Source organism: Helicoverpa armigera, chromosome 1 (assembly GCF_030705265.1).
Source record: "Helicoverpa armigera isolate CAAS_96S chromosome 1, ASM3070526v1, whole genome shotgun sequence".
Lineage (NCBI taxonomy): Eukaryota > Metazoa > Arthropoda > Insecta > Lepidoptera > Noctuidae > Helicoverpa > Helicoverpa armigera.
Genome location: NC_087120.1, coordinates 7,533,962 through 7,558,273, shown reverse-complemented (window position 1 = coordinate 7,558,273; position 24,312 = coordinate 7,533,962). Strand labels below are relative to the sequence as shown.

The 24,312-nt window shown below is 38.1% G+C and overlaps 1 protein-coding gene across 2 annotated transcripts in view; it reads right to left on the bottom strand.

The window, feature by feature from the left end:
* Window positions 1–24,101, bottom strand: part of LOC110374487 (FK506-binding protein 2) — a 51,666-nt gene extending 27,565 nt beyond the window's left edge. Inside the window, exon 1 of one of the 2 annotated variants that reach the window (XM_021332207.3) lies at window positions 23,823–24,101. In XM_021332207.3, coding sequence (XP_021187882.1) covers window positions 23,823–24,010 — 188 coding nt within the window. In that variant the 5' untranslated portion in view covers window positions 24,011–24,101. The remainder of the gene's footprint in view (window positions 1–23,822) is intronic. The other variant, XM_021332208.3, reaches the window with a different exon arrangement.
* Window positions 24,102–24,312: the final 211 nt, after the last annotated feature.

Below are 24,312 nucleotides of genomic sequence, written 5' to 3'. Positions count from 1 at the left end.
AATGTTCTCTTATTTTAATTGGCTGATCAATCCATCGACAAGGATTAAAAGTCTTAATTGCTCTACAAAACATCAAATACCGTCAGACGCAACTGTTTTGATGCTTAAGATCTGTTTATTTATTAATCACTGCTTCATAATTTGACGCAGGTACTAGAGTGGCAAGGATGTCCTTGATATGGCGTAGATACGTACGTGGTGTATAGTTAAAAGTGTGGCCTCGTCTGTTCAGTCGCGGTTACGTTTGTGGTGCAAGCAAGCCAGGGACGACGTACCGCGACGGCGACGTTCACCGAGCCCGCAGCGGCGTGGAAAAGTGTTCTTAATTATTTACGCAGCCACCGCATTTAGTAAACGCGCCGCAACTCACCAAACCGGATAACGTCGCAAGCCGGCATCGGCCTTAAGCGACGCCTCCTCAAACGATACCTTTGCATTTTTATTCTACCCTAACTTTTGTTTTACAGACTTATATTTTTAAATCAAGGTCCACAGGGAAATGGGCGCCAAAAGGACCCAAATTTTGTAGCCAATCGTCCGCAATAAAACAGGCGAAGATCGCAACCTCAAATAACGTTCGTGTATTATTCAGCGAGGGAGGAGGCCACATGTGTCCGCTGACAATCCGGCGATCGCGGAACTATGTTTCTCGCTTTTGCATTAGTGTAGCGATATGTAAAACACGATGTTTATTTCTTGATAATATACATACACTCGGGATCAGAAAATTGAGCTCCAATATAGCCCAAGTACTTTGTAGATTTAGGTAAGTGCGATCTTGGGAGCGAACATAGGTGAGTAATGTGAGGCACGTAAAACATCCTTGCATTTAAGATATTGAAGTGTAAAATATTACGCCGTACGCATTCAAATAGAAAGCTCTGGGTCTATGGATGTGCAGATTTCTTATTTACGACTCCGGCGGGAGGAGTTAAATAGTGTGCTCGCGCAAGTTTTACATTTTTTAATTTCATTAACTATATTGTTTCTAATGCAATTTCTGAACGCATCTTTTCTAACGTTTTATACTTCCGCAACCGCACAGTATGAGTTGGCTATCCTTCCCTTTCCCTCCTATCCCGCTACAATACACCAGAAGGAGAAGGAAGATGCGCCGCGCGCACCAACTCTCGGCGCGACTAGCGCCGCAACGCTCCCGCCGTTGTATTCCGAAAACTTTCGAATCACCGCGACACCGCTCCGCATTTTATGTGAAAATAAATAAAATAACCGCACCGCTTCATCTCAAACCGCTTAAAATCTGTGTTAGTGTAGCCGGCACACAAGAACTAATCGTGAGTGACAGTGTTTTTAACCTACGCGTAGTGGAAACAGCATCGCAGGCCTGCAACAACGTGCTCGTCCACCATCCAGCGCAAGTAAGTCCTTTTTCCTTTCACCAAACCCCTTTAGCTTCACTCATACTGTGTCTCGGTTAGCCTAATCCCCGACGAAGCTATTTTCCCGCATCCGCTACGGTCCTTCGATACAGCCCACCATACGGGCATGGTGGTGTAACAACACTGCACCACCATTTTTTCTGGTCCAAATCGACCCGGATCCCAAGAATCAGTGATCTTTTCTCATTATTTTCCCGCATTCTATAGGTCTTTTACCTGGGCTTTAGGTCTAAATACCTATTTTCGTAAAATCGTCATATTGTACGCGTGCATTCTCGAACATTCCCGCTAGGTACTTACCTACTTGTTTGACTGAGAACTACTGTATCAACTTGATACCTACTGCATTGTAATAGCATAGGTAAATACCACTAATATTAGTAAATTCCTTCAGTTAACATAAGTACAAACTTATATTTCAACCGCATTCTTTTGTTTAGTCAACAGCTAAATACCTATTTTACACGCCATCTTTTCTTATTATTCCTTCCTACCTACCAACATGGAGGATATCAAAATAAAAGTTAAAATACTGCAAGCTAAAAACAATGCTATTTACGAACGCTTAACTTCATTGTATGAATCTTCTAAGAAAATAAATATAACTAATATGGAGCTTCGTTCTGCGGAGATATTCATGGCAGACACGGAGATTCTTTCTGTAATCCGCCAGGAATTTAGTTCCAACCTTGATAAACTAAACGCATACCTTTTACAATTAAATCCTGATCATACAGTCGAATATAGTAGCCTCATCTCATTCGACGGTGTTTACACTCGGGTAGAACGAGTTCGTTCTCTTATCATGACTTGTCGTTCAAAATTGTCGACAAGCTCAACGTCGCACGAGAGCGCCGCGCAAAATAAAGGAGTAGTCAAACTACCACCGATTCACATTCCTTCCTTTGATGGTAAAATAAATAACTGGCCGGTTTTCTATGAATCATTTAAATCAAATATCCACAATAACTCTAATCTTACAGATTCCCAACGAGTTCAATATTTAGTAGGTAGTCTCAAAGGCAACGCTTTACAAATTACCGCCGGAATTATTCCGTGCGGAGAAAATTACTCAGCTATTTGGGACAGTTTAGTAAAAAAATACCAAGATAAACGAGCACTTGGTTCGCATTATCTTTCTAATATTTTCAATATTAAACCCGCAATTAACAATTCTATTTCATTGAATAATTTCATAGAAAGTTTTCACGCGTCAGTTTCAGCTTTAGAACAATTACAGATCAAAGACCTAAAAGATTTTATTTTATTAAATTTAGCTTTGAAAAAATTAGATCCTACTACAGTACAATTATTTGAAATGCATATGAGAGATGAGGAGATTCCTACTTACACGGATTTCGTTGAATTTATAAAATCGCAAGTTAAAATATTAGATCGCACAACATCATCTCGATACGCTCTAGTGAGTAATCACCCTAATAAAAGTATTTCTCCCGCGCCGCGTACTCAGTCACGTGATACTAGCACGGTACATACTTTCGTTACTTGTGACAATAATAACCAGTCTTGTTTGTATTGCAGTAAACATGATCATTTTAAACTTTATATTTGTCCATCTTTTCAATCGCTTTCACCCAATTCGCGTTTGGATTTTATTAAAACCAAACGGGGATGTGTAAACTGTCTTAGTGCTACGCACACTGCTTCACAGTGTAAATCTATACATACTTGTAAACAGTGTAATAAGAAGCATCATTCACTTTTACATCTTGATAATAATAACTCGCAAACGCAGCCTTCTCGCGCGCCCACGGTTGAGTCGGCCGTCGCTGACGCTAGTTCCGCGACCTCGCAACAGGTGGCGTTATGTGCATGCGCTAGCGTAGGTAAAACACCGCGTTCTACAATACTTCTTTCGACTGCGCAAGTATACGTGGACACTAAACATAATAAATACATTTCTGTCAGATGTTTAATAGATAATGCTTCTCAAAATAATATAATTACGTCCGCTTGTTGTAAAAAACTGCAATTAGATATTAACCCGCTTTCAAATTCATTTATAAAGGGCGTTGGAACCTCATCGCGTCCTATCTTAGGTTATGTTGATATAATTGTTTCCGCGAAAGATAAAACAGTTTCTTTCAAAATTACCGCGCTTGTTGTCGATTGCATAACAGATAACTTACCATCTCACTTTGTTGACACTTCTACAGTGCAACATTTGTTCGAGTTACCGCTCGCTGACCCACTATGGCATATACCTGGTGAGGTGGAATTGCTACTAGGGGCAAAGCTGTTCCCGTATTTATTATTAAATAACAAAATTATCTCACCTACCGCGCCGTCCGCTATTGAAACCGTGTTTGGTTACATTCTTATGGGTGAGGTACCCGTTAGTTTATCTAACAAAAATTATAGTCCCGCATCCAGTGAATTAAATACTGCCTCATATTTTTCTACCGCATTAAACATCGATAATACTCATTGTTTTCTTACTTTAGAAGAATCTTTACATAAATTTTGGAACATCGAAGAAGTACCTTCAAAATCTTTCATGAGCCCTGCCGAACTTGAGTGTGAGCAGTTGTACGCTTCTTCTGTGTCACGCGACGCTAGTGGTAGGTATTGTACCGCGTTACCTTTTTGTAAAAATCCAGATTCACTTGGAAATTCTTATGCTGTCGCTTATCGACGTTTTATTCATTTAGAAAATACTAAACTTCGCGACCCTGCTTTGCGCGATAGTTATAACAAAATAATTAAAGAATATCTCGATCAAAATTATTTAACAGAAATTACGTCTAGTTCCTCTGATAAATCAGTAGGTTATTATATACCGCATCACCCTGTTATTAGAGATGATAAACAAACCACAAAAGTCCGCATTGTCCTTGACGCAAGTGCTAAGTCTCACAATGGCGTGTCATTGAATGATCTGTTGCATACAGGGCCGAATTTACAGGCTGATATATTTTTATTACTTTTAGATTTCCGATTGTTTCCTATAGCAGTTACATCTGATTTAAAACAAATGTATCTTCAAGTGGCTGTTATTGATGAGCATAGAAAATACCAAAAAATATTATTTCGCTTTAATACCGCAGAACCTATTCGCGAGTTTCAATTTAATCGCGTCGCATTTGGTCTGAAGTCCAGTCCCTTTCTAGCCATGCGCACTGTGCGCCAGCTATCAGAGGATGAAAACATCGTTTCCCTCGCGCATCCATCGTTGCTTCGCATGATCTTTACATGGATGACCTGGCTTATTCTATTCCATCACTGGAGGAAGCCAAGGTTCTTTCCGCTGAACTCATCGACTTATTTAAGGCCGGGGGCTTTGACCTTGTGAAGTGGGCAAGTAACTCTCCGGAACTACTTGATGCCGTTCCACATTCTAACCGCTCTTCCATTAACTTCTCTGATGGGGACAATATAAAAATTCTCGGACTCAAATGGATTCCTTCTGAAGATTGTTTCACTTTTACCACATCTGACTTAGATAAACGTTGCACTAAACGTTCCATACTTTCCACGGTTGCTCGTCTGTGGGATGTTCTAGGTTTTGTTGCTCCTGTAGTTTTATTCGCGAAGCTACTTATTAAAGAATTATGGAAATTAAATACGGATTGGGATGAGACTCCGCCCGATTCTATCGTGCATCTCTTCCAGCAATTTAGTGAGCAATTGCCTTTACTTTCTACGCTAAAGATACCGCGTCACGTAGCCGTTTCTATGGGTTGCGTGATTAATATAGTAGGTTTTGCTGACGCCAGCATGAAGGCATATGGCTGCGTCATATACTTACATGTCACTGATACAAATGGTAACACACACGTATCTTTGGTGTGTGCTAAATCCAAAGTCGCACCTGTTAAGGTCGTATCTCTGGCTCGTCTAGAGCTATGTGCCGCTCTTCTTTTGTCAAAATTAATTAAACTAGTTTATGACACTTACCGCTCCCGTACCGCTATTAATAATATATTTGCCTTTTCCGATTCTACTATTACGCTTTCATGGATTCATTCCTCACCGCACAAGTGGAACACTTTTGTCAGTAACCGCGTCGCTAAATGTCAAGAAAATCTTGATCCTAAATATTTTTATCACATTAACGGTAAAGAAAATCCTAGTGATTGTCTGTCTCGAGGTCTTCTACCTGAACAGATTTTAAATCATGATTTATGGTGGCATGGCCCTGAGTGGCTTATGCTCCCAACCGCTGAGTGGCCTATCACTCCTTTTGTGTCTTCATGCAACGAACAATTACCTGAATTTAATAGTAAAACTTTAACGTTAGTTACTACCGCTTCTGAAACCAATTTAATATATAACCTTTCTCAAAAAATTTCCTCGCTAAATAAAATATTACACATAATAGTATACATTCTGAGATTTTTGCGCCTTATTCCTTATGACAAATTACAAAAGGTTATTACTGTACGCGAGTTAGCTGCCGCTGAGACTTATTTGATTCGTTGCGTTCAACGACATCACTTTAAACATATCTACGATGAAATTAACAATAAAAAACTTTCCACACAATTTAAAAAACTCGACCTTTTTATAGACGAGCAGGGTATAATTAGAATCGGAGGCAGGCTTTCCAATGCTGATCTTCCCTATGAGGCTCAGCATCCCGCGCTCTTGCCAAAAGGCGATAAATTTACACATATTCTAATAGATTATTATCACCGCGTTCATTGCCACACTGGCGCAAATGTTTTGACTTCTCTTTTGCGACAAAAATATTGGATCCTCTCTTCTAGAGGTGTTATAAGAAAGAGATTACATGCTTGTAACTTCTGTTTTAAACTTTCTCCTTCTCACTCCAGCCCAAAAATGGCTGATTTACCCGCTTGTCGCGTACAAGAGACTAAAGCTTTTGTTCATACGGGTGTGGACTATGCTGGTCCCATCAAAATAACTTTATGTAGACGCCGCGGTCAAAAAAGTCAAAAGGCTTACATATGCCTATTCATTTGTTTTGTTACCAAGGCAGTTCATATTGAATTAGTCACAGACTTATCATCTGATACATTTATCTCCGCTTTTAAAAGATTTATTTCCCGCAGAGGACCAGTTTCTTGTCTATATTCAGACAACGGAACAAATTTCGTAGGAGCCAAGGCTCAATTGCAAGAATTATTTGCTGACCGCTACCGCATAGACTGGAAAATGATTCCACCCCGCGCTCCCCACTTTGGAGGGTTGTGGGAATCTAATATAAAATCTATAAAAACTCATTTATACCGCGTTATTGGTTCCCAACTTCTTACCTATGAGGAGCTTTCGACTGTTCTCACCGAGATTGAGGCAGTTCTAAACTCGAGACCGCTTTGTGTCCTGAATGAGGATCCGTATCCAGAACCGCTTACCCCCGCGCATTTTATAATGGCTTCTCCATTAACTTCCTTGCCTGTCGTGGATGTTCCCGACACAACGAAGTCTCTAACTTGCCGCAAGAAATTACTTGACCAAATGATTTGTAGCTACTGGAAACGCTGGCGTATAGAATATTTACATAATCTTCAAGTTAGACAAAAGTGGTTGAATGCTGTAGACAATATTAAGATTGGTACAGTGGTTCTCATACATCAAGATGATCTTCCTCCTTTACGTTGGCCAATGGGTGTAATAACCGAAGTTTTTCCCGGCAAGGATGGGACAACCCGCGTAGCCATGGTGAAGACATGCAGTGGCTCTTTCAAGAGACCTGTGGTCAAACTATGTCCTTTACCATCTCAATAATATTACCGCGTAATCCTAACTTAATATTAGCTTATTTTACTCAGTATACTTAGTTTCAATTTCTTTAATTTCCTTTGAGAATACTACATATCCTCAAAGCCGGGGAGAATGCTCGCGCAAGTTTTACATTTTTTAATTTCATTAACTATATTGTTTCTAATGCAATTTCTGAACGCATCTTTTCTAACGTTTTATACTTCCGCAACCGCACAGTATGAGTTGGCTATCCTTCCCTTTCCCTCCTATCCCGCTACAATACACCAGAAGGAGAAGGAAGATGCGCCGCGCGCACCAACTCTCGGCGCGACTAGCGCCGCAACGCTCCCGCCGTTGTATTCCGAAAACTTTCGAATCACCGCGACACCGCTCCGCATTTTATGTGAAAATAAATAAAATAACCGCACCGCTTCATCTCAAACCGCTTAAAATCTGTGTTAGTGTAGCCGGCACACAAGAACTAATCGTGAGTGACAGTGTTTTTAACCTACGCGTAGTGGAAACAGCATCGCAGGCCTGCAACAACGTGCTCGTCCACCATCCAGCGCAAGTAAGTCCTTTTTCCTTTCACCAAACCCCTTTAGCTTCACTCATACTGTGTCTCGGTTAGCCTAATCCCCGACGAAGCTATTTTCCCGCATCCGCTACGGTCCTTCGATACAGCCCACCATACGGGCATGGTGGTGTAACAACACTGCACCACCATAGTGAGAAGCAATTATATATGGTGAAGTACGTCCGATATGTAGAAGTTACTTACATTTCAAGTAAAATATCTGATAACATAAAAGCGGTAGCTTATTACTTAGCGGGCTAAGGTGTCCCCAAGGATGTAAAAGCAAACTTTTTCCAAGTGACCATAACCATAGCTCACGAATTAATTATTAACACAACCGAGTCGGACATAACTAATTCGCCGCCAAGGTTAATAGGGTAACGTTGACATTTTGCTCGCAGTGTCTTGTCACAGTCCATGTTAAATTATATCAGGTGACAAGTATCGGTAAGAACTGAAAAGTTTGGAATATCGTAAGACACCGAAATGTTGCATATCTGGGACACATTCTTAGTCACGCCATATAGAGCCTTGAGCCAAGTTTGAAAGAATTGAAAGTCATCAGGGAAGGAACTGGAATCTCGAATGCAGCTAAACGAGAAGAATTTCTTCACGAGAAAGAAATAAGCGGAGCTGGCTTCCGACCTTTGCCAGCGGAGAGGTATTTTAAGAAGAAGTTAAGTAACAACCAGGATCCATCATTTCTGTAGGTATTCTGATCATCCCCAAAGACAGGTAACAGCTAATGCCTATAGAAAGCAAATAAGGTCCTCCCTTGGTTCGAATAGTTTAAGACACAAGTGTTGCAAGCATTGAGCATAAAACTGGGAAACACCGTAAGTAGGTGAAATTATGAACGAGGTCTTAAGTTTTAATTCTGGGTTCAACTTCTTGGATGGCACGTGTTAATAATTCAAGGAGGAGGGGGGGAGGGGTTGAGCGCATCGTGACCGGTTTCTGGTACGCCGAGAGATTACACTTGTCACAGATATAAGGACAGCAGAAAGTGTATTCACGGACTTCGTATTATACAGGTATATCTGATTCTTTCAATGAAAAAATATACCTTATGTAAACTGAAAACTTCCTATTTGGGAGAAAGACAGGTAACGTAATATTCGCTTCAGCTAAATGAATTGAAATCGTCCCAGTTTCGCTGAAACTTAATATTTAGTTCTGAGTACTGATCTGACTAGAACCAAAGAAGCCCCAGTTTTCCACTAATTGGATTCTGAGATCATATTTATCAATCGTAAGAAACAAGTTTCAGTGCAGTTACGTAAATAATATTCAATTTAATGTACATACTTCCAGGCTAAGTTCGAATTTCATGGAATAAATTTCCAGAGTCTTGGTCTATTTATTGATTATAAATACCTTATATAGGTTATTCCTGTAGCACCTAATTTGCTTTTACATGTGGGTTGATGAAGTAGGTAGATAATATATTGTCACAAAAGCGTCGACAATTGACGGTCAACTATATGATGTTAACAAGTTACCACGTTCTGGCTATTTCTGTTAAGTACGAGTACCTAGGTACATCATGCTACAATAACACCTATGTCTATTGTCTTTGATATTGATACACTGAAAAAATAATTCCTAAAATTACGCGTGACTTTTGAACAGACCAAATAGGTTTACCAAAAGCCTATTTCTAGTTATTTTGAACAGTGGTTCTTCTAGTAGAGTGCGGTGATGCGGTTACTGTGCGGTACATACATGCAGGGTTTACGACTGTTGCCGCAAGTTCTGCTCTGCCCGTTCCTAGCTCGTGAACCACGTCGATTGCCTAACGTGTTTTCTGTTCAGCCGGTAAACAGCGTTTTACTCCGTGTATCCACTTTGCACAGCTAAATTTAGATGTAGTGGTTCCGATACTTAAGGCGGGCCGGTGGTTGCGTCTTCTGGTTTCTCTATTAGCAAATGAAGTGTGTTACTTGTGATGAATGCTAAGAAAAGTTGCGTCAGGTTGGAAATAGAACCGAAAAACCAAACTTGTTTTTCTAAGAGCTTCCAAGGATTGCTCAATGAGAAAAATTCGTGGATATTAATACTGACTTCAAGAGGAACAGGTAAAAAAATATTGTTAATATGGAATTTATCCAGCTTGTGTGATACTTAGCTGCTTTGTCTTCGAGTTTTAAGTTTGTGTTTCGATGTGCATAAAACGTGGGGAAAGCGCGGGTGGTTCCTAGTTCCTACAGAATATATGAAATCTAATATTCTTTGTAGCAGATCCAGTTTATCTTGTGAAGTGGACTTGAAAATATTTGTATAAACACACATAGTTCAGACAGGTACTAACAATATTCCTACATGAGCTTATAGTCGGTAAAAATATGATAACGTCTCATTTATCGTGTTCTTACAACAAGAGGATCTACTCATATAAAGAAAATAAAGTAAAGAGTATCACAGAATAATAATATTAAAGTGTATTGTATGACAACAAGAGCACGGGCGTTAAATCGAACTCCGGCGAGGATAGACCTTTACAAAGTTACAACATATTTTTCCTGTGTCAGTGGTTGAGCGGGTTACTTTGGCGGAGTTAGTGCGCGCCGTCTTTATTTCCAGCCGTTACTTCGGACGTACGCGCCTCGGTACTGTAATAAACAAGTTTCGATTCCAAACTACGATGGATAGCTTGTATGTATTTTTTTCAATATTAAATATTAAAGAGCGGCAAACCTCGCCCGGGCAATAAAGTTTGGCCCCTATGTATCACCTGGGCCTTCGCATCTACCCGCAACCGACAATCTTATTTTATAGCTAGTGCTGGGTTTAAGGAGTCAATAAATATATCGATACAAAGTGGCCCGATTTGGGAGCACACTCCTACTCTAGGTATTACGTCTAAAAGAAAGTAGCTCTTCATCGAAAAATGTCGATGAAATGAAAAATAAATAATTATTAGCAATAATCGATAAACGATAAGCTTGCTAGAAGTAATTTTCCGGTTTAACGGTAGCAATATGAAACACGATGAAGTTTTCGAAGCGATTAATTAAAATAAACCACTTTATAAAAAGGAAAGGGACGCAAAAAATGAATCAATGTGATAGCAAACAATATAGTAGGTAACATCCCTAGCGCGGCGAACAGGCAATACATTTTGGCGCCCATTTCCTACACACTTGGATGTGTGCAATTCGCAGAAAGACTCGTACCCATGCGGGCAAACGTAACGTAGTTGCACAGCCTACACTGTCGTAGATTTGCTTCATATCTACAAACAACCACCGTCAATAGGGCCAATCTGTACTCTATGTCAGAACCTACACAAACGCGAACTATGAAGAGTTCCCAGCCTTCATAGTCAATGTCAAAGGATTCATAATTACGGAACACTGCAGCTAAGCATTGCAGATTACAGGAATATTTTCAAATAAGAAATTAAAAACGCATAAATAGAGACTGCTTGGTCAATATTTGTGAAAAACGATAAACGAAGCAGCATGCAAACAGAACTAAGATCTTGAAAGACTGAGACACAACCTATCGGCAGTAAATAAAACTTTATTATTTTTATTTATTATGTCTAAGTTTCTGTTCGCACAAAGCATTCCAACGCGATTCCAGCAGTATTTATTTGCTGTGTCCTCCACTCATTTTGTAAAATGAGTAGGTTTAAATTAAAGAATAGCTGGAATGTTTCAGTTGATACTTGTTAGCTCAACATAGCAGAGTATTTGATTTCTTTGAATTGTATTTTATTCTTTGGCTGTGTTTGAGTTGTCGCTGAATTTAATAACTAATATATCCAATTCTAATTAGTGTGCAATAAGAAACAAATAACTTATGTTCTAAAACACATAGCTGTCGATGTGAAAATAATAATGAACGCAAGCAATTATAAATATAATTTGGTAGCCTGTTAAGAATCACGTACCTGGGCTTAACGTACCCTCGGTCGGCCGGCACCATGCAGACGCCATCTAACAAAAAGCATACATCTGAATTTTTATTTAACATCAAAACGCACAGCCATTCATTTCGCAATAGCAGCCTTTCGCAGTGCCAGCGTTCGTGTATGCTTTTTGCTAGAAGGCTTGGAATTAAATAAAAATAAAATTAATTAAACATAAACCATGCACGTGGAGTCAATCACTGTCTATTATGAATTTGTGGAAAAAAATCGCAAAGCTCAGAAATTAAAGCGAATACCGTCTTTAAAAAGAAATGTAATAACATCGGAATAGATATTTAAATCGTGTACCTACACTTAAGTAGCTTTTGATGTGTTCTTTTTCTACAAGTAAAGTATGTATTTGCAATCATACTCTTTTAATCTTAATTGAGTATCTAGGAGTGTAAATAGCCACGGTTTATCAGCGTTAACCTCGTTATTATCAATTTTTAAAATTATAAAAATACATAATATCTTATCATTATTGAATGCCCACTTGTTGAATACGTACCGATAAGTGTCAATTTCGATGTTTTGATTTTCTACACTTATTTATTGGTTTCGTAGGTGACTTTGTTCAATATCAAAGATTACAAAAATTACGATCATACATAATGACATTAAGTATGGAAATCCGTTCGGTATTGAATATTAACTTAGTAAGCGAGAAATGAAAAGTTACAACACGAGCAAAGGACAAGACGATTCTATCGTGACGTAAAAACTACGAGTCAAAAATATTCTAACCTTTCCCAGTAAGCCACGTCAATATCCTAAATACACGTACGTAATGTTCTTATCAACTCTTATCTCACGTGTGGTCTTGCCACTGACATTATATAGATACATAAGTATATTCCAATAGGTACCTCTTTAGTGAAGAGCGTGGCAGTACTGATATCACTCTTTTCATCCATGAAATAAATATGGTACCGTTAAAAAACCGTCGCCAATTCCATCGATGTCAGCAAACAAAAATAGAGTATGTTAATGTGTTCAAAGCCTTAAACGCTCAATGTATTGAACATTCCAATTTTATGAGCCCACGCACGATTAACTGTATAATTCTACTAATTAGGCAACTTCATTGTGGCTTTCGATCGTTCATGTTCCTAAAGATTTGCAGATCGCCAGCGCAACAGTTCACTCGTACCTAACAGATGACTTGCGATGGTGAGTCACTTACCTATAACGATTATTTTGTAAAAGTAAGCCACCCACTCCTACAACACCACGTAAGTTCTCATTCTCGCAAGGTCGCGATAAGGGTGCATTATCGACGAAAGTTTATATAAACAAAAAATGTTATTTCGATATGGCCAATTAGAGAGAGGTTAAAATGTTTAATATCTTGGATAAGGCGATAACTTTATCAATCGAAAATGGTACCTATAGCAACAATGTATCAGTGCAATTTGCATTATTATTTTATATGCATCAATGTACTTGAACTCATTGATTTTAGAACAACACAATTATAAGTTTTTCTACAAGTACCTACGTACATTGTTTATTCTGTTCTAATGAAGCATAGTTGAACAAGGTGAACTTTTAGAATAAAATCTTGTCACCATCTGATTTGGTTGGTTTTACTGAAAATATCGCGTTGATATTGATACACAAAGTGTAATTATCAATAGCTAAACACAATAGACTTCTGCTACAAGATTCTTCTCGAAGATCTCCTTGTAGATTCAAAGATCTTAGATATCTTTACAGATAGAAGCTATTACTAATTATTTTATACATTGCGTAATTTAAAAAAATGAATTACAAAAAAGATGACTTATGAACCCTATGCGATAAAATGCAGCTATTGCAAATCTAGTTTTCATTTTGTAAAACTAAGCAAAGTTGGTTTACTACAAAAAAAGCAATCGCATTTATTTTTACTCTACTTGAAAGCCTGTACAAGGAGTTTAAACAATTCGGTAGAATATCGGGCTACTTAATTAAGTCTTTTGTGATAAACAGGCAGGTACTGTAAATGCACCTACAATATAATGGTATTAATTAGACGTCCTTTTGCAGATAATAGTATCCAAGCCAGCCGTCATCCGCACGCACTGTGCTCCATTATTACTTCAATCATTATCTGAACACGGTAATGCGATAAGTTCTTCACTCAATTCAATGTGTATTCTGTTTTCGTCATTATTGTTAAAACTGTTATTTTCTTGTCCATCTGTTTAATACGTGCGAGAGGCTATAAATAAACTACTAGCTACGGTTGTATATATTTGGTAGGCTATTTCAGGGTTTGGTGCAGTGACACTGAGCTCCTTGACCAAATCTTCCTGTGAATGTGTGTAATGTCCTTATTCTGATAATTTGAAGAAGGCTACGTACAAATGACTCTCATTCCGGTGGACAGTTGCTGAGATAGTATGACGATTTGTCATAAGTTCCTGTATAAAGCATACTATGTCGCAGTCATGTGTTGAAGCTGCTATTTGACTGAACGACTTGCGCTTTTGTAAAATAACTACATTCAATTACTAACGATACGTACGTATGTTACCTATATGATAATTTGAAACGAGATTCTACTGAAAACGGCTTAAATCTAAAATAATTTTTGTTTAACTTGAACGCAAAACAGTCTATGCAGACCTATTTGAAAATCAGCCGTTCTCCAATATTTGCGAGAAATCACACCTTTACACCTACTTACTAACAGATGTAGGTATCATCGCATCAACGAACATAATCTGCAGAGTCATTTATGCTAACATAATAAAATGGAAACATTTTTTTGTTAACCCTAAAGACTCCGACACTACTGAAGGGATTTGAAAAATTTTATCACTGTTAGAAAACTACACTCTTCCCGAAAAACATAGGGTATATTAACCCGGTAAGGGCAGTAGTTCTCTCGGGTTGCGAGTGAAACCACGGGAACACGGCTAGCTTGCAGTAAAATATAATAGCTTAGTATTATAACTTATCTGTACAACTACGATTGAGCCACGTCAGATTTTAAAATTAATCATTCCGTCACAGGTTGGTATATTTATCGTATCGCACGCGTGTCGTATGCGCCCGCGACGAATCGATGCCACGCCACTGCGAATACTGCGATACATTCCCTTAATTATATTCATATCGTTGTTATATAAACACTTAGGCACACATTACTACAACAGGCACATGTAACCGTAATAAGACGATTTGCTTGGGCTTCAATGTAAAATTGATTTTATTTAAAAAATCTCAATAAATGTAGAACGTTCTGAATATTAGTTTTGTGAACGTTATGTCTTCTATCTTTGCCGCGAACAATAACGGAAACATAAGCTTCTGTCGCCAACAGGAAGGTTCCGATTCGGAGAACAGAATAAAACAATCATGTAATCGACTATTTAAATTGCGTTTGAAAAATTTGCTACGCGTCTAAGTAAGTTGGTATTGGTGTAATTGATTTGAAACGGCAAAACCCTTCCTTTCTGTTCTAGATTTGTTCAACACGAGTTTCAAAGATTAAAACCATTTAAAAGCAGAAGTGTCCTGTTATTATTTCTTGCACATCTCATCACCAGTTTTCAGTAACGTTTTCACTAAAATTTCAAAGGCAGGATTCATCAAGCGAACCGTTTTCACAATTTTGAAACGAGGCACTTAAACGGCAGCTTTATTTCTTCGTATGCTAGAAATAAACATCTGTAACAAGAACAGTTTTATTGCGTCCCGTTGTTCCAAACGTCACCGACAAGTAGCCACAGAGTAAAATCAATTGAAGCAGACAATCGAGACGTCTTATTTAAGGTTCGTGTACATACTGTTCATATCCACACGTAAATAATACTTTCTCCTCGGGTCACGAGGTACGCATCCGAGGCGTCTGCGATTGTGAATTGTGAAAGTCAAAAGTGTAAGGGACGCGGTGATGTAGTGAAATTTGCACGTAACGAGGTGAGAAGATGGACCAGATAATGTGGCTACACGTTTGTGAGCTCCATGGCGTTAACAATAATTATTATTCTTATCTAGAAAACGCTCTCCACTTTGTTCGCATCTGTGTGGGAATTAGGAAAGTTGTTAGATATCCTAGGATTTAATTAAACGGTGGAGTTTCACTATTAGTTTTCGTTATTATTGGTGTATCGTTTATTGGTAACGAAAGAATATATTTATGAAGCAGACAAGCGTATGATGCCTGACATGTTGCAATGCGTCTGGTATATCGCTCTATATTTTACGATACGATTGTATTTCAGTAGCCTATTATGTATTTCAATAGCGAAGACGGAAATAGACTCGATTATAAAAGCAAACAATCTTATTGTCCAGGATATTATTTCCAATTCTTAAATATTATTAAATATAAATCAATATACGTAGGCTGTTGTTAGCTTTTTCTTGATACACCAACCTAAACCCACACCCATTCTTTTCAATGTAGAGAATTCATACGTGTCAAACTTAAAATAGAACTGGAAAACGAATCAGAAACCGCAGTCTTAATTTACAGACACTGTAAAAACATATCGCTACAATACAAAGGCTTGCCTATGCTCTGCCTAAATCCTGCAATGTTATTTTGTACCGTCTGCTCTGTCTTTGCTTTCGATGGCACTTTTCTCAAAGCCGTAAACAGACTGTGTTGTCTCTCGTAGATGTAGCTGTGTACTTAAGTATGAACTTATAAAGCATTTCCCGACCGCCTCTATCTAAGCGACTGCTTTTGACAATACCTCGAGAACAGGAAATACCTAGGTGTATGCAGTTAATCAGTTTGTAATGTAGGTTCCATTAAAGAAGATATTTACTTTGTTACTGATACTCAGAGCAAAATAACTGTTCTCAAACGATGACATCACAAACAACTGGACTTCCTTATAAAAGCGCTACCTGCCCACGTTTGCAAATGGCAAATAAAATGAGGAAACGAATATAGCGAAACCTACTTTAAGATATCCTTTCCTGCAAAATAAACTGTCTAGAACCAATTCTGCTGGTCGATGAAAAAGCCTTTTAAATAATTAATTATTTATTTTTTATGCAGTCCGGTTTCCATTTAACGGTGAATTATTCCGCGTAATAATTAGATAAACGAGTCGATGTCGCGGGACGCGGAGGACTAAAATAAAAAGATGAAATCAGTATCTTTATACATATACTTAGACAGATACAACTCGTTAGTGCGTTGATACAACAATGCAGTGAACGGTGTTTCGGATCAGATAAATATGAATTTGCAGAATCATAATTGCACTTATCAAAAACCTTGAGAGAACACTGGCTTTTGTTTCAGTTGCCAACAATGGTATGGACGCAATATATCCACCGCACAATGCAGCCGAATACATTTTAAATAAAGGCCGAAATGTGCTTCACACGTAAACATAATGAGTGTATTCAACGAAACACCGCATCATTAATTCTTACAAATAAGTTTGCGTTAAGAGTATCTGAACGTTTTGGTGATCAGGCACCGCAACTGCGCGCGGCAGTGGCATTCCATTATAGTCTTAGCATCGCGTTTGTTATATCAATTACTAAGTATGATTGATGTTTCACTGACTAGTAATTCTTATTATTATGAAGCGGATCATGTGGTATGTAATAATATGATGTTTATTTGTTTCCACTGGAAGGTAAAATCATTCCATCAAGTGACGAATACATGCGTTATCAAGACTGACAGGCGAGTTTGTGGCGAGCGCGTGGTGACAGAAATTGTGAGTGAGACAGAAGTGTGGGCTGCACTTAATACGAGGCGGTTGTTATGCAGGGAGTGCGGTCCCTCCAAACTCCGCAATTACACCATTATCTCAAAATTGTCGAAATTGCACTAACGATATACTCAATGTTTGAAGGTTGGAATTTGCGACGGTAACTGATAACAGATTTGTCACAGTGATAGTTTCTGCCACTGCTTTGCATGCACTTGTTGCGTAGTTTATAAAAAAGCATTGGCACTAAATTAGAGCCAAGATTTTTGCAACAAGATCTTGTATTGTTTCATAAGCGGATAAGGGGATATTTGTGCTGTTGTTCTGGCAGAAGCATTAATAAAACTTCTAGATTGTCATTATGGAAATTATCTATCAAGCCTATATCCTATGTCCTTTAATTTAATAACTTAATAAGTTGTAGACCATTGTGTGACTTTAATGAATTTCGATTGAAATGAATGCAAAATTTCAATTTCTCGTGATCAGAGGGATTTAGTCTGGGATGTCTATTCGTGTTTACCCAATTAATTACTTGGACCGTTTCCGACAATCTCTCCACATCCGAAACTTAATTTTCTTTAGGCGATTGGAAGTTTCGATTTAAATTTCTATCGATGCGCCGGCGATCGGTCAACACAAATACAAAGTTATCTAAATTGTTAATGAAACCGTTGGAACAGAATGGTTTCAAGCGTCACAGCTTTTGAGCTTTGAGGTTTTATCTTTTTGTAACACCTGGTGATTTAATACAATTGAATCTTTTGGATTACTTGTAGACGACAGATGGGTTTAGGTAGTAACTACGCGGTATGTATTGCGAAATAAAACTACACAAATGCGTCAGCCGTTGCGAAAGTGTTTAAAGGCTTCTTAATTAAATAAGAAAGTACTTAAGTACTGCGTTTCCTTTTTCACTAATTATTGTGATTTATGTATTTCGTCACCTAATTCAATTTATGTAAGTAAGTACAGGATATTTCACTAGCATTCAACTTAAACCGTTCAACTCTCTATTCGAATACGTATTAAGTTTCAGAAAGTCGGTTGTCCGGCAACCGAACCGGAAAAACCAAGAAACGACGTACAATAGCAACATACATCTGCAGATTAGTTGGTTTTTCTTTCAGCACTTGCAAGTTTATGTTTATTCTGCGTAAATCGAAATAATTCCAATAAATAATTTAATATGCAATAAAACTCTTTAATATCATGATTAAGATTTCTTTTTATGTTAGCAACTGATTATTTCTGAAGTAAACGCGAAAAATGTGCATAATTGAATGAACGAGCTACGCAAGTCGGATAAGTGTTATGCATATACTTGAGGAAGTTAAAAGAGTCAAAGTTCGCCAATCTAACAATTCCGTAGTACGGCAGGCACAACATAATCCCTATTATTAACCCTAACGTAGTTCGGGACACTTGGAATGATGGCTCGTTATAATGGATGGATGAACTCCATCGCGCTTCCCAAGTTACACTGTAGAGTTACGCATCGCCCTAATGATATGACACGATAATAGAGATAGCTTTCACGCTTTTACCACACAACTTACTACGGCTTAAATACGATGACGTGAACCACTTAGCTTTAATTTTTTAAATATGAAGAAGATTTAATAATGCAATACGGTCCATATTTGTGTCTTATCCAAAAAATTCATTGCAACGCTCTATTGCAAACAAAGTTTGCCTTTTTCGTAAACGCAGCACAATACCAGTTTTTTTTCACTTATTCACGTACCTACTGCGCACAAGATCGAGATTAATGCTCAATGCGCACTATTACACCATTGTTTTAGATAATCAGATGCGCTTTCTCTTGCAACGGTGTCAAGTAGAACCCTCGTCGTTTTACAATGATTTTATATTTGCATGTGCACGTAAGCGACGTAATATTTAGTAAATAAAAGTAAGTACCGTATGTAGCAGTAAAACAGCTGAGATTAGCGTTAGTTAGCTCTCCCCTGCGGTGTGTTCCGCGGAGACAATTAAAAAAGTTAGCGAACGGTCGACACTGTCGGACGCACCAGAACACGCTCTTCCATATTGTATGATAATCTGAGAGATAGTCCAACTTTTTATAAAAGTTTGCATCTACAATACCCGTACCGAAATAAATTACAAAGTGCCTCACTAGAATTTCTCTATTAGATTAAGCACATACTCTACAAAAACTAAAGGCAGTAAATTGAAATACGTAAACATTTTTAAATATTTTCAATCATTTACATTTCGTAGCGTATAGATAGCTTTTATAAAACTTCCGAGAAATACGATTTAAATACTTTATTCTGCAAGCTCCACGGGATCGTAACAGGAAAAAACCATACAAATATCGTGAATAATTTACACAATCCTAATCGCGTACAAGATTCCTTCATTACGCCAGGAACGAGTAACACAACCGTATAGACGTACGGTAATGTGATGCTCTTACGAAAACCTCATGGACATGGCTATGTGTACGCGTCGAGAGTATTTTTTGTGATGCTTGGAAGTGAAACTAAACTACGATCGATTTCAACATGAATGCCAGAAACGACTAGCGGCAACGGAAAACCGCAAGAATTTCCGTAGGAAAGAGCAAGTTCCAGTGAGCATAATTGAAACAAGTAAAATCTCTATGAGTGTAAAATCTCACATGAAACGCGAATAACTTAAGGCAGTAGATAATTAAACGGTAAATTTTACACGCACACCCATAAAAGGTAATAACAAAAGTTTTGCCCTGTTTATGAAACAAGCCCAAGTTTTGTTAGTTAATCACCGAGCACGCCTGAAATTCACATTCGTACGCAATATCTGAGGATGTTCCGTAACAACTGCGAGCCATATCCAGTTTTCTCTCAACCACCGCGCGCTATGAGGCTGCAAGATTCTATTGCGAACACTTATTCACAGTCTTGGCCCCTCAAACCTCCTAAACAGTTGCTTTAAGTTAGGGAAGCCAACTAAAATACAAGAAACAAGAAATGAAGACGACAACTGCCTAACATTTTTTCCAAGTAACTCATGACGCCACTGTCAAGAATTCTAATTTAAAAAATTATGGCACGTGTATTCTTTATTTAGCAAAAACACGTGATATGCGGAGAAACACAGATTTGAGAAGTTAGATTAGCTGATTACCATATTCCTATTTACTCTAATGTCTAATAAGATTTCGCAGCGCAGTGCAGCCACAAAATACTCAAAAATTGTGTCTCCGTCCCAATTGACTAGAAAAAAAAGAAAATGCAGTCTTTCCATAAAATAAAGAAAGAAATATAGATTATAATATATGTATGTTGTAAAGTCATATTACCACAATTTTTTCAATGCTAGATATTTCTTTGTGGCATAGGTAATACATTTTTTAATCTGCTTATCGCTATTGACGAGGCTTCCATCTGTGCTTCCACTTACGGATTTAATGGCTTTAGTAGAAGATTTTAACAGATAATAAAAACTTAATATCAGATGGTTTAGTTTTTATTCTGAGCTCTGTTAGATATTGTCGAGTTACAAATGGTCACGGTACAAGAATTAAGCAAAAAGACAAAAGTTGTTAGTATCGCTGTCATGTCAAACAGCAAAAATGTAGGCGTCTATGACATTTAATAACTGCATCAAATCCGATGTCCTGCATGGGCCCCATCAGCCACAAAATAAATCAGTGTCTTTCAGTACCGTTTCACTTCCATGGAAAATAAAAACCGGCCAAGTGCGATTCGGAAAAATACCGTTTTTTAATGGGAGTTCAGGAGAAATGAATACGATATTCTGAATATTCTGTGAAAATTGAAAGTACCTGTTGCTAGATAATAAGTCATCTGAGAAAATTTCTATTTCCTTACTATCATATGAGAAACAGCTTGGTGACATACGGACTGCGTTTTGTAATAGGGTCCCATTTTATCCTTTGGGTACGGAACACTAAAAATGGGCGTCATGCGGGTCTCTTTTTTGGGTGCTCTATTAGCCCGGCGGTAGGAATCTAGTATTTCGTTTTTGTATCTACTCGTCTATCAGCTCTGTATATTCTGAAAATACGTATTTTTTGCTTTTTTCGTATGCAACCTGAATAAAACAGACTACATTTTATTTGGTTAAAAGCTTCGGCGAACTCGTACGGATTAAGAATCAGTTAATCCGTGCAAGTCTTCGAAATGTTATGATTTTACGTAAATATCCCGCATTCACGTCATTGTCCTGTAATTAGGTATCACCGTTCCTACAAGAAAAGCAGGTAGAGACAGCGACTGACACTACTCGAACTTTTCTCACATAAACGATGTAAGAAAAGGTATCAGAAACCAATACAAGAATAAACCTAGCGAATACTATGTCACCAAGTATAGAGATAGGTATTTCAATTAAGTCTATTTAATCCATATTTAAAACTGCATTATTAACTTCGAAACATGACCTTATCTAAACAAAGAAAATGGTTGAGAGATTGTAAATAGTGGAAAATTTTGAATACATTTCAAAATAATTTAAGTGTGCCATTTAACTGAAAGCCGACCCCAACTTATTTGGGAAAAGGCTAGGCAGGTTACTATTTATTGGGAGGTCTTATCTCCCAAGGCGCGGTCAATGCGGCGAAGTAATAAAATTAAATTATAAATTTAAAAAAACCCCCGACCCAAAAAAAGTACGCAATAATTATGACAAAAGGTTAAAAACGCTAAACCTTATAAAAAGCAAAAAATAACTTTTAACACTACGTAAACTAAATTTTGTCGTGTCGGGGGACCGCTCTAATTCATTACTTTAGATACGTGTTTTCTTTTAAACGAATGTTGTAATTAGGTAGGTATCATTTGATTTATGTAAGTACCTATTTATGAAGGTAAAAAGCGGTCCCCCGACACGTCAAAATTTAGTTTACGTAGTGTTAAAAGTTATTTTTTGCTTTTTATAAGGTTTAGCGTTTTTAACCTTTTGTCATAATTATTGCGTACTTTTTTTGGGTCGGGGGTTTTTTTAAATTTATAATTTAATTTTATTTCATGCTTTTTAAAGGAGCTCCTTAATTTTTCCTTCTTTCATTTAATTTATTTTATCTTAAGATGGGGTCGCTATATGCGATCTCGGCCAAAGGAAGCTGTTTAACAATCCTCATCGTCAATCAGAAACATGAAGAGAACTCGTCAAGACAAATTCAACGAGCCCAAACTCGATGGGTTTACTAAAAGGCAGTTCAGGGTTACGTCTCCTACCTTCGTGCCCTAACAGCAGACCAGCTCAGTGGTTCCAAAAGACATTAGTGTTTCAAATTTCAGATCCCACATATACTTGCAAGTAAACTGAGCGTGTAACATTCCTATCACATCTAGCAAACGAGCTGATGACCTTGAAGACCTGAACCGATTTCCACCAAACATAGCTAAGAACACTCCCGACTGACATACCTTTTAAACAAAAAAAACCGCATCACAATCGGATCATTCGTTTGGGAGCTACGATGCCACATACACACACACACACACACACACACACACACACACAGACACGTCAAACTTATAACACCCCGTCGTTTTTGCGTCGGGGGTTAAAAATGGTAGCTAGCTACATTACCTACTTATAATTATGATTCCTGAGAAATTAGAGCACACATCTGGATTATTACTAGAATACATTATACTATCTAGGATATTAAATTAAGTTATAGAGTCTCATCGTTCTCCTATATTCAGAAATGCTTAATTTAGATGCATTTCATAATGCGCTTCTAACTGCTTACATACCTACCTACCTAGATAATTATTTTGCATTCAACATTCAAGGAGATCCCGTGAAACCGGTTTAAGTCGTTATTAATTGATTTCTCTATCTATGTAATTGGTAGGTATATGGATAGTGAAAGTAGTGTTGACGGAAGTAAGCACGTATGAACTTTGTAGCATTTTTATAATGAAAGTCCCGGGAAATTATACCTTGGAGCTTTTAAAAACATTTCATTAATAAGTACGTACCTATGAATATTTGTTCTTTAGAACAAATCATTCTTAAGCCAGTCGTTAAGAACTAAACATTAACGGCCTGTCTACAAAAACTTGAACATCTGTTGAACACTTGTCTAAAAAAACTGTGGCTGCAAAACCTTATTTCAACGTCATAATCTGACAGTTTTTTAGACAAGTGTTCAACGGACGTTTAAAAGTTTTTGTGGTACGACGGTAAGAATTTAATAAGAACAGGCAGTTTACTATAAAATTAATAAGAACTAGCGCTATGATTTTTATTTACTTAATTTTAATAGTTTAACATGAACGGGTCATCGCTCCGATGACGTTCATAGCAGAAGCAACCGGAACTGTTGGCGCGATAATAAATCGGCTCATAATAAAAACTACACATCATTTTATCAATTAGCAATGAGTTGGTGCTGTTATGACCTACTTCCACTGTAAACCCGGTCAAAGAAATAGAGGATAAAGACGGCACAAGATATTCGATACTTAATTACTAATACAGGTGGATACAGACGGAACTGCCTCTGGCTTAGAGCATGTTAGTTTTTAGATATTTTTTCCTCAGTATATTTCAATGTTAGAGTTTGTGTAAGCACTTACCTGGAGTCGAACTTGTGACCGTCGTCCAAGGTACCGGTGTAGTGCATGGTGAGCATGTCGCCGTGCTTCGACTTGACAGCGCATTCTTCGGGAACGCTTACTACGTCGACCTTAAGTTCGGTGACCTCAGGGCCCGCAAAGGTAGCCCCGACCAAAGCCAACACCGCGATCACGCATGGCAACATCATGGCGAACTTACGAAAAGTTGGATCAGTTCGAACAGAGAAAACGCGTACGCTACCGTCTGCGGCCTGACTACAACTGAGCGGGTTCCGCGGCAACCGGCACAACTTGGAATTTGGATAAAGTTTGCAGTTTACCGCTACATGGACTGTGGCTTGCTCCGTCTCGTTCTATAATTCGAGCGATAGTGAACAATGAAGCGAGATAGCAGCAGGTTTGTCACGCTACGCATTGGATGACGCGGTGCCTCATCGCGCTTGCCACGCTAGCGATGACGTGATGTTCATTCGCGCCGTGTACCACTTTT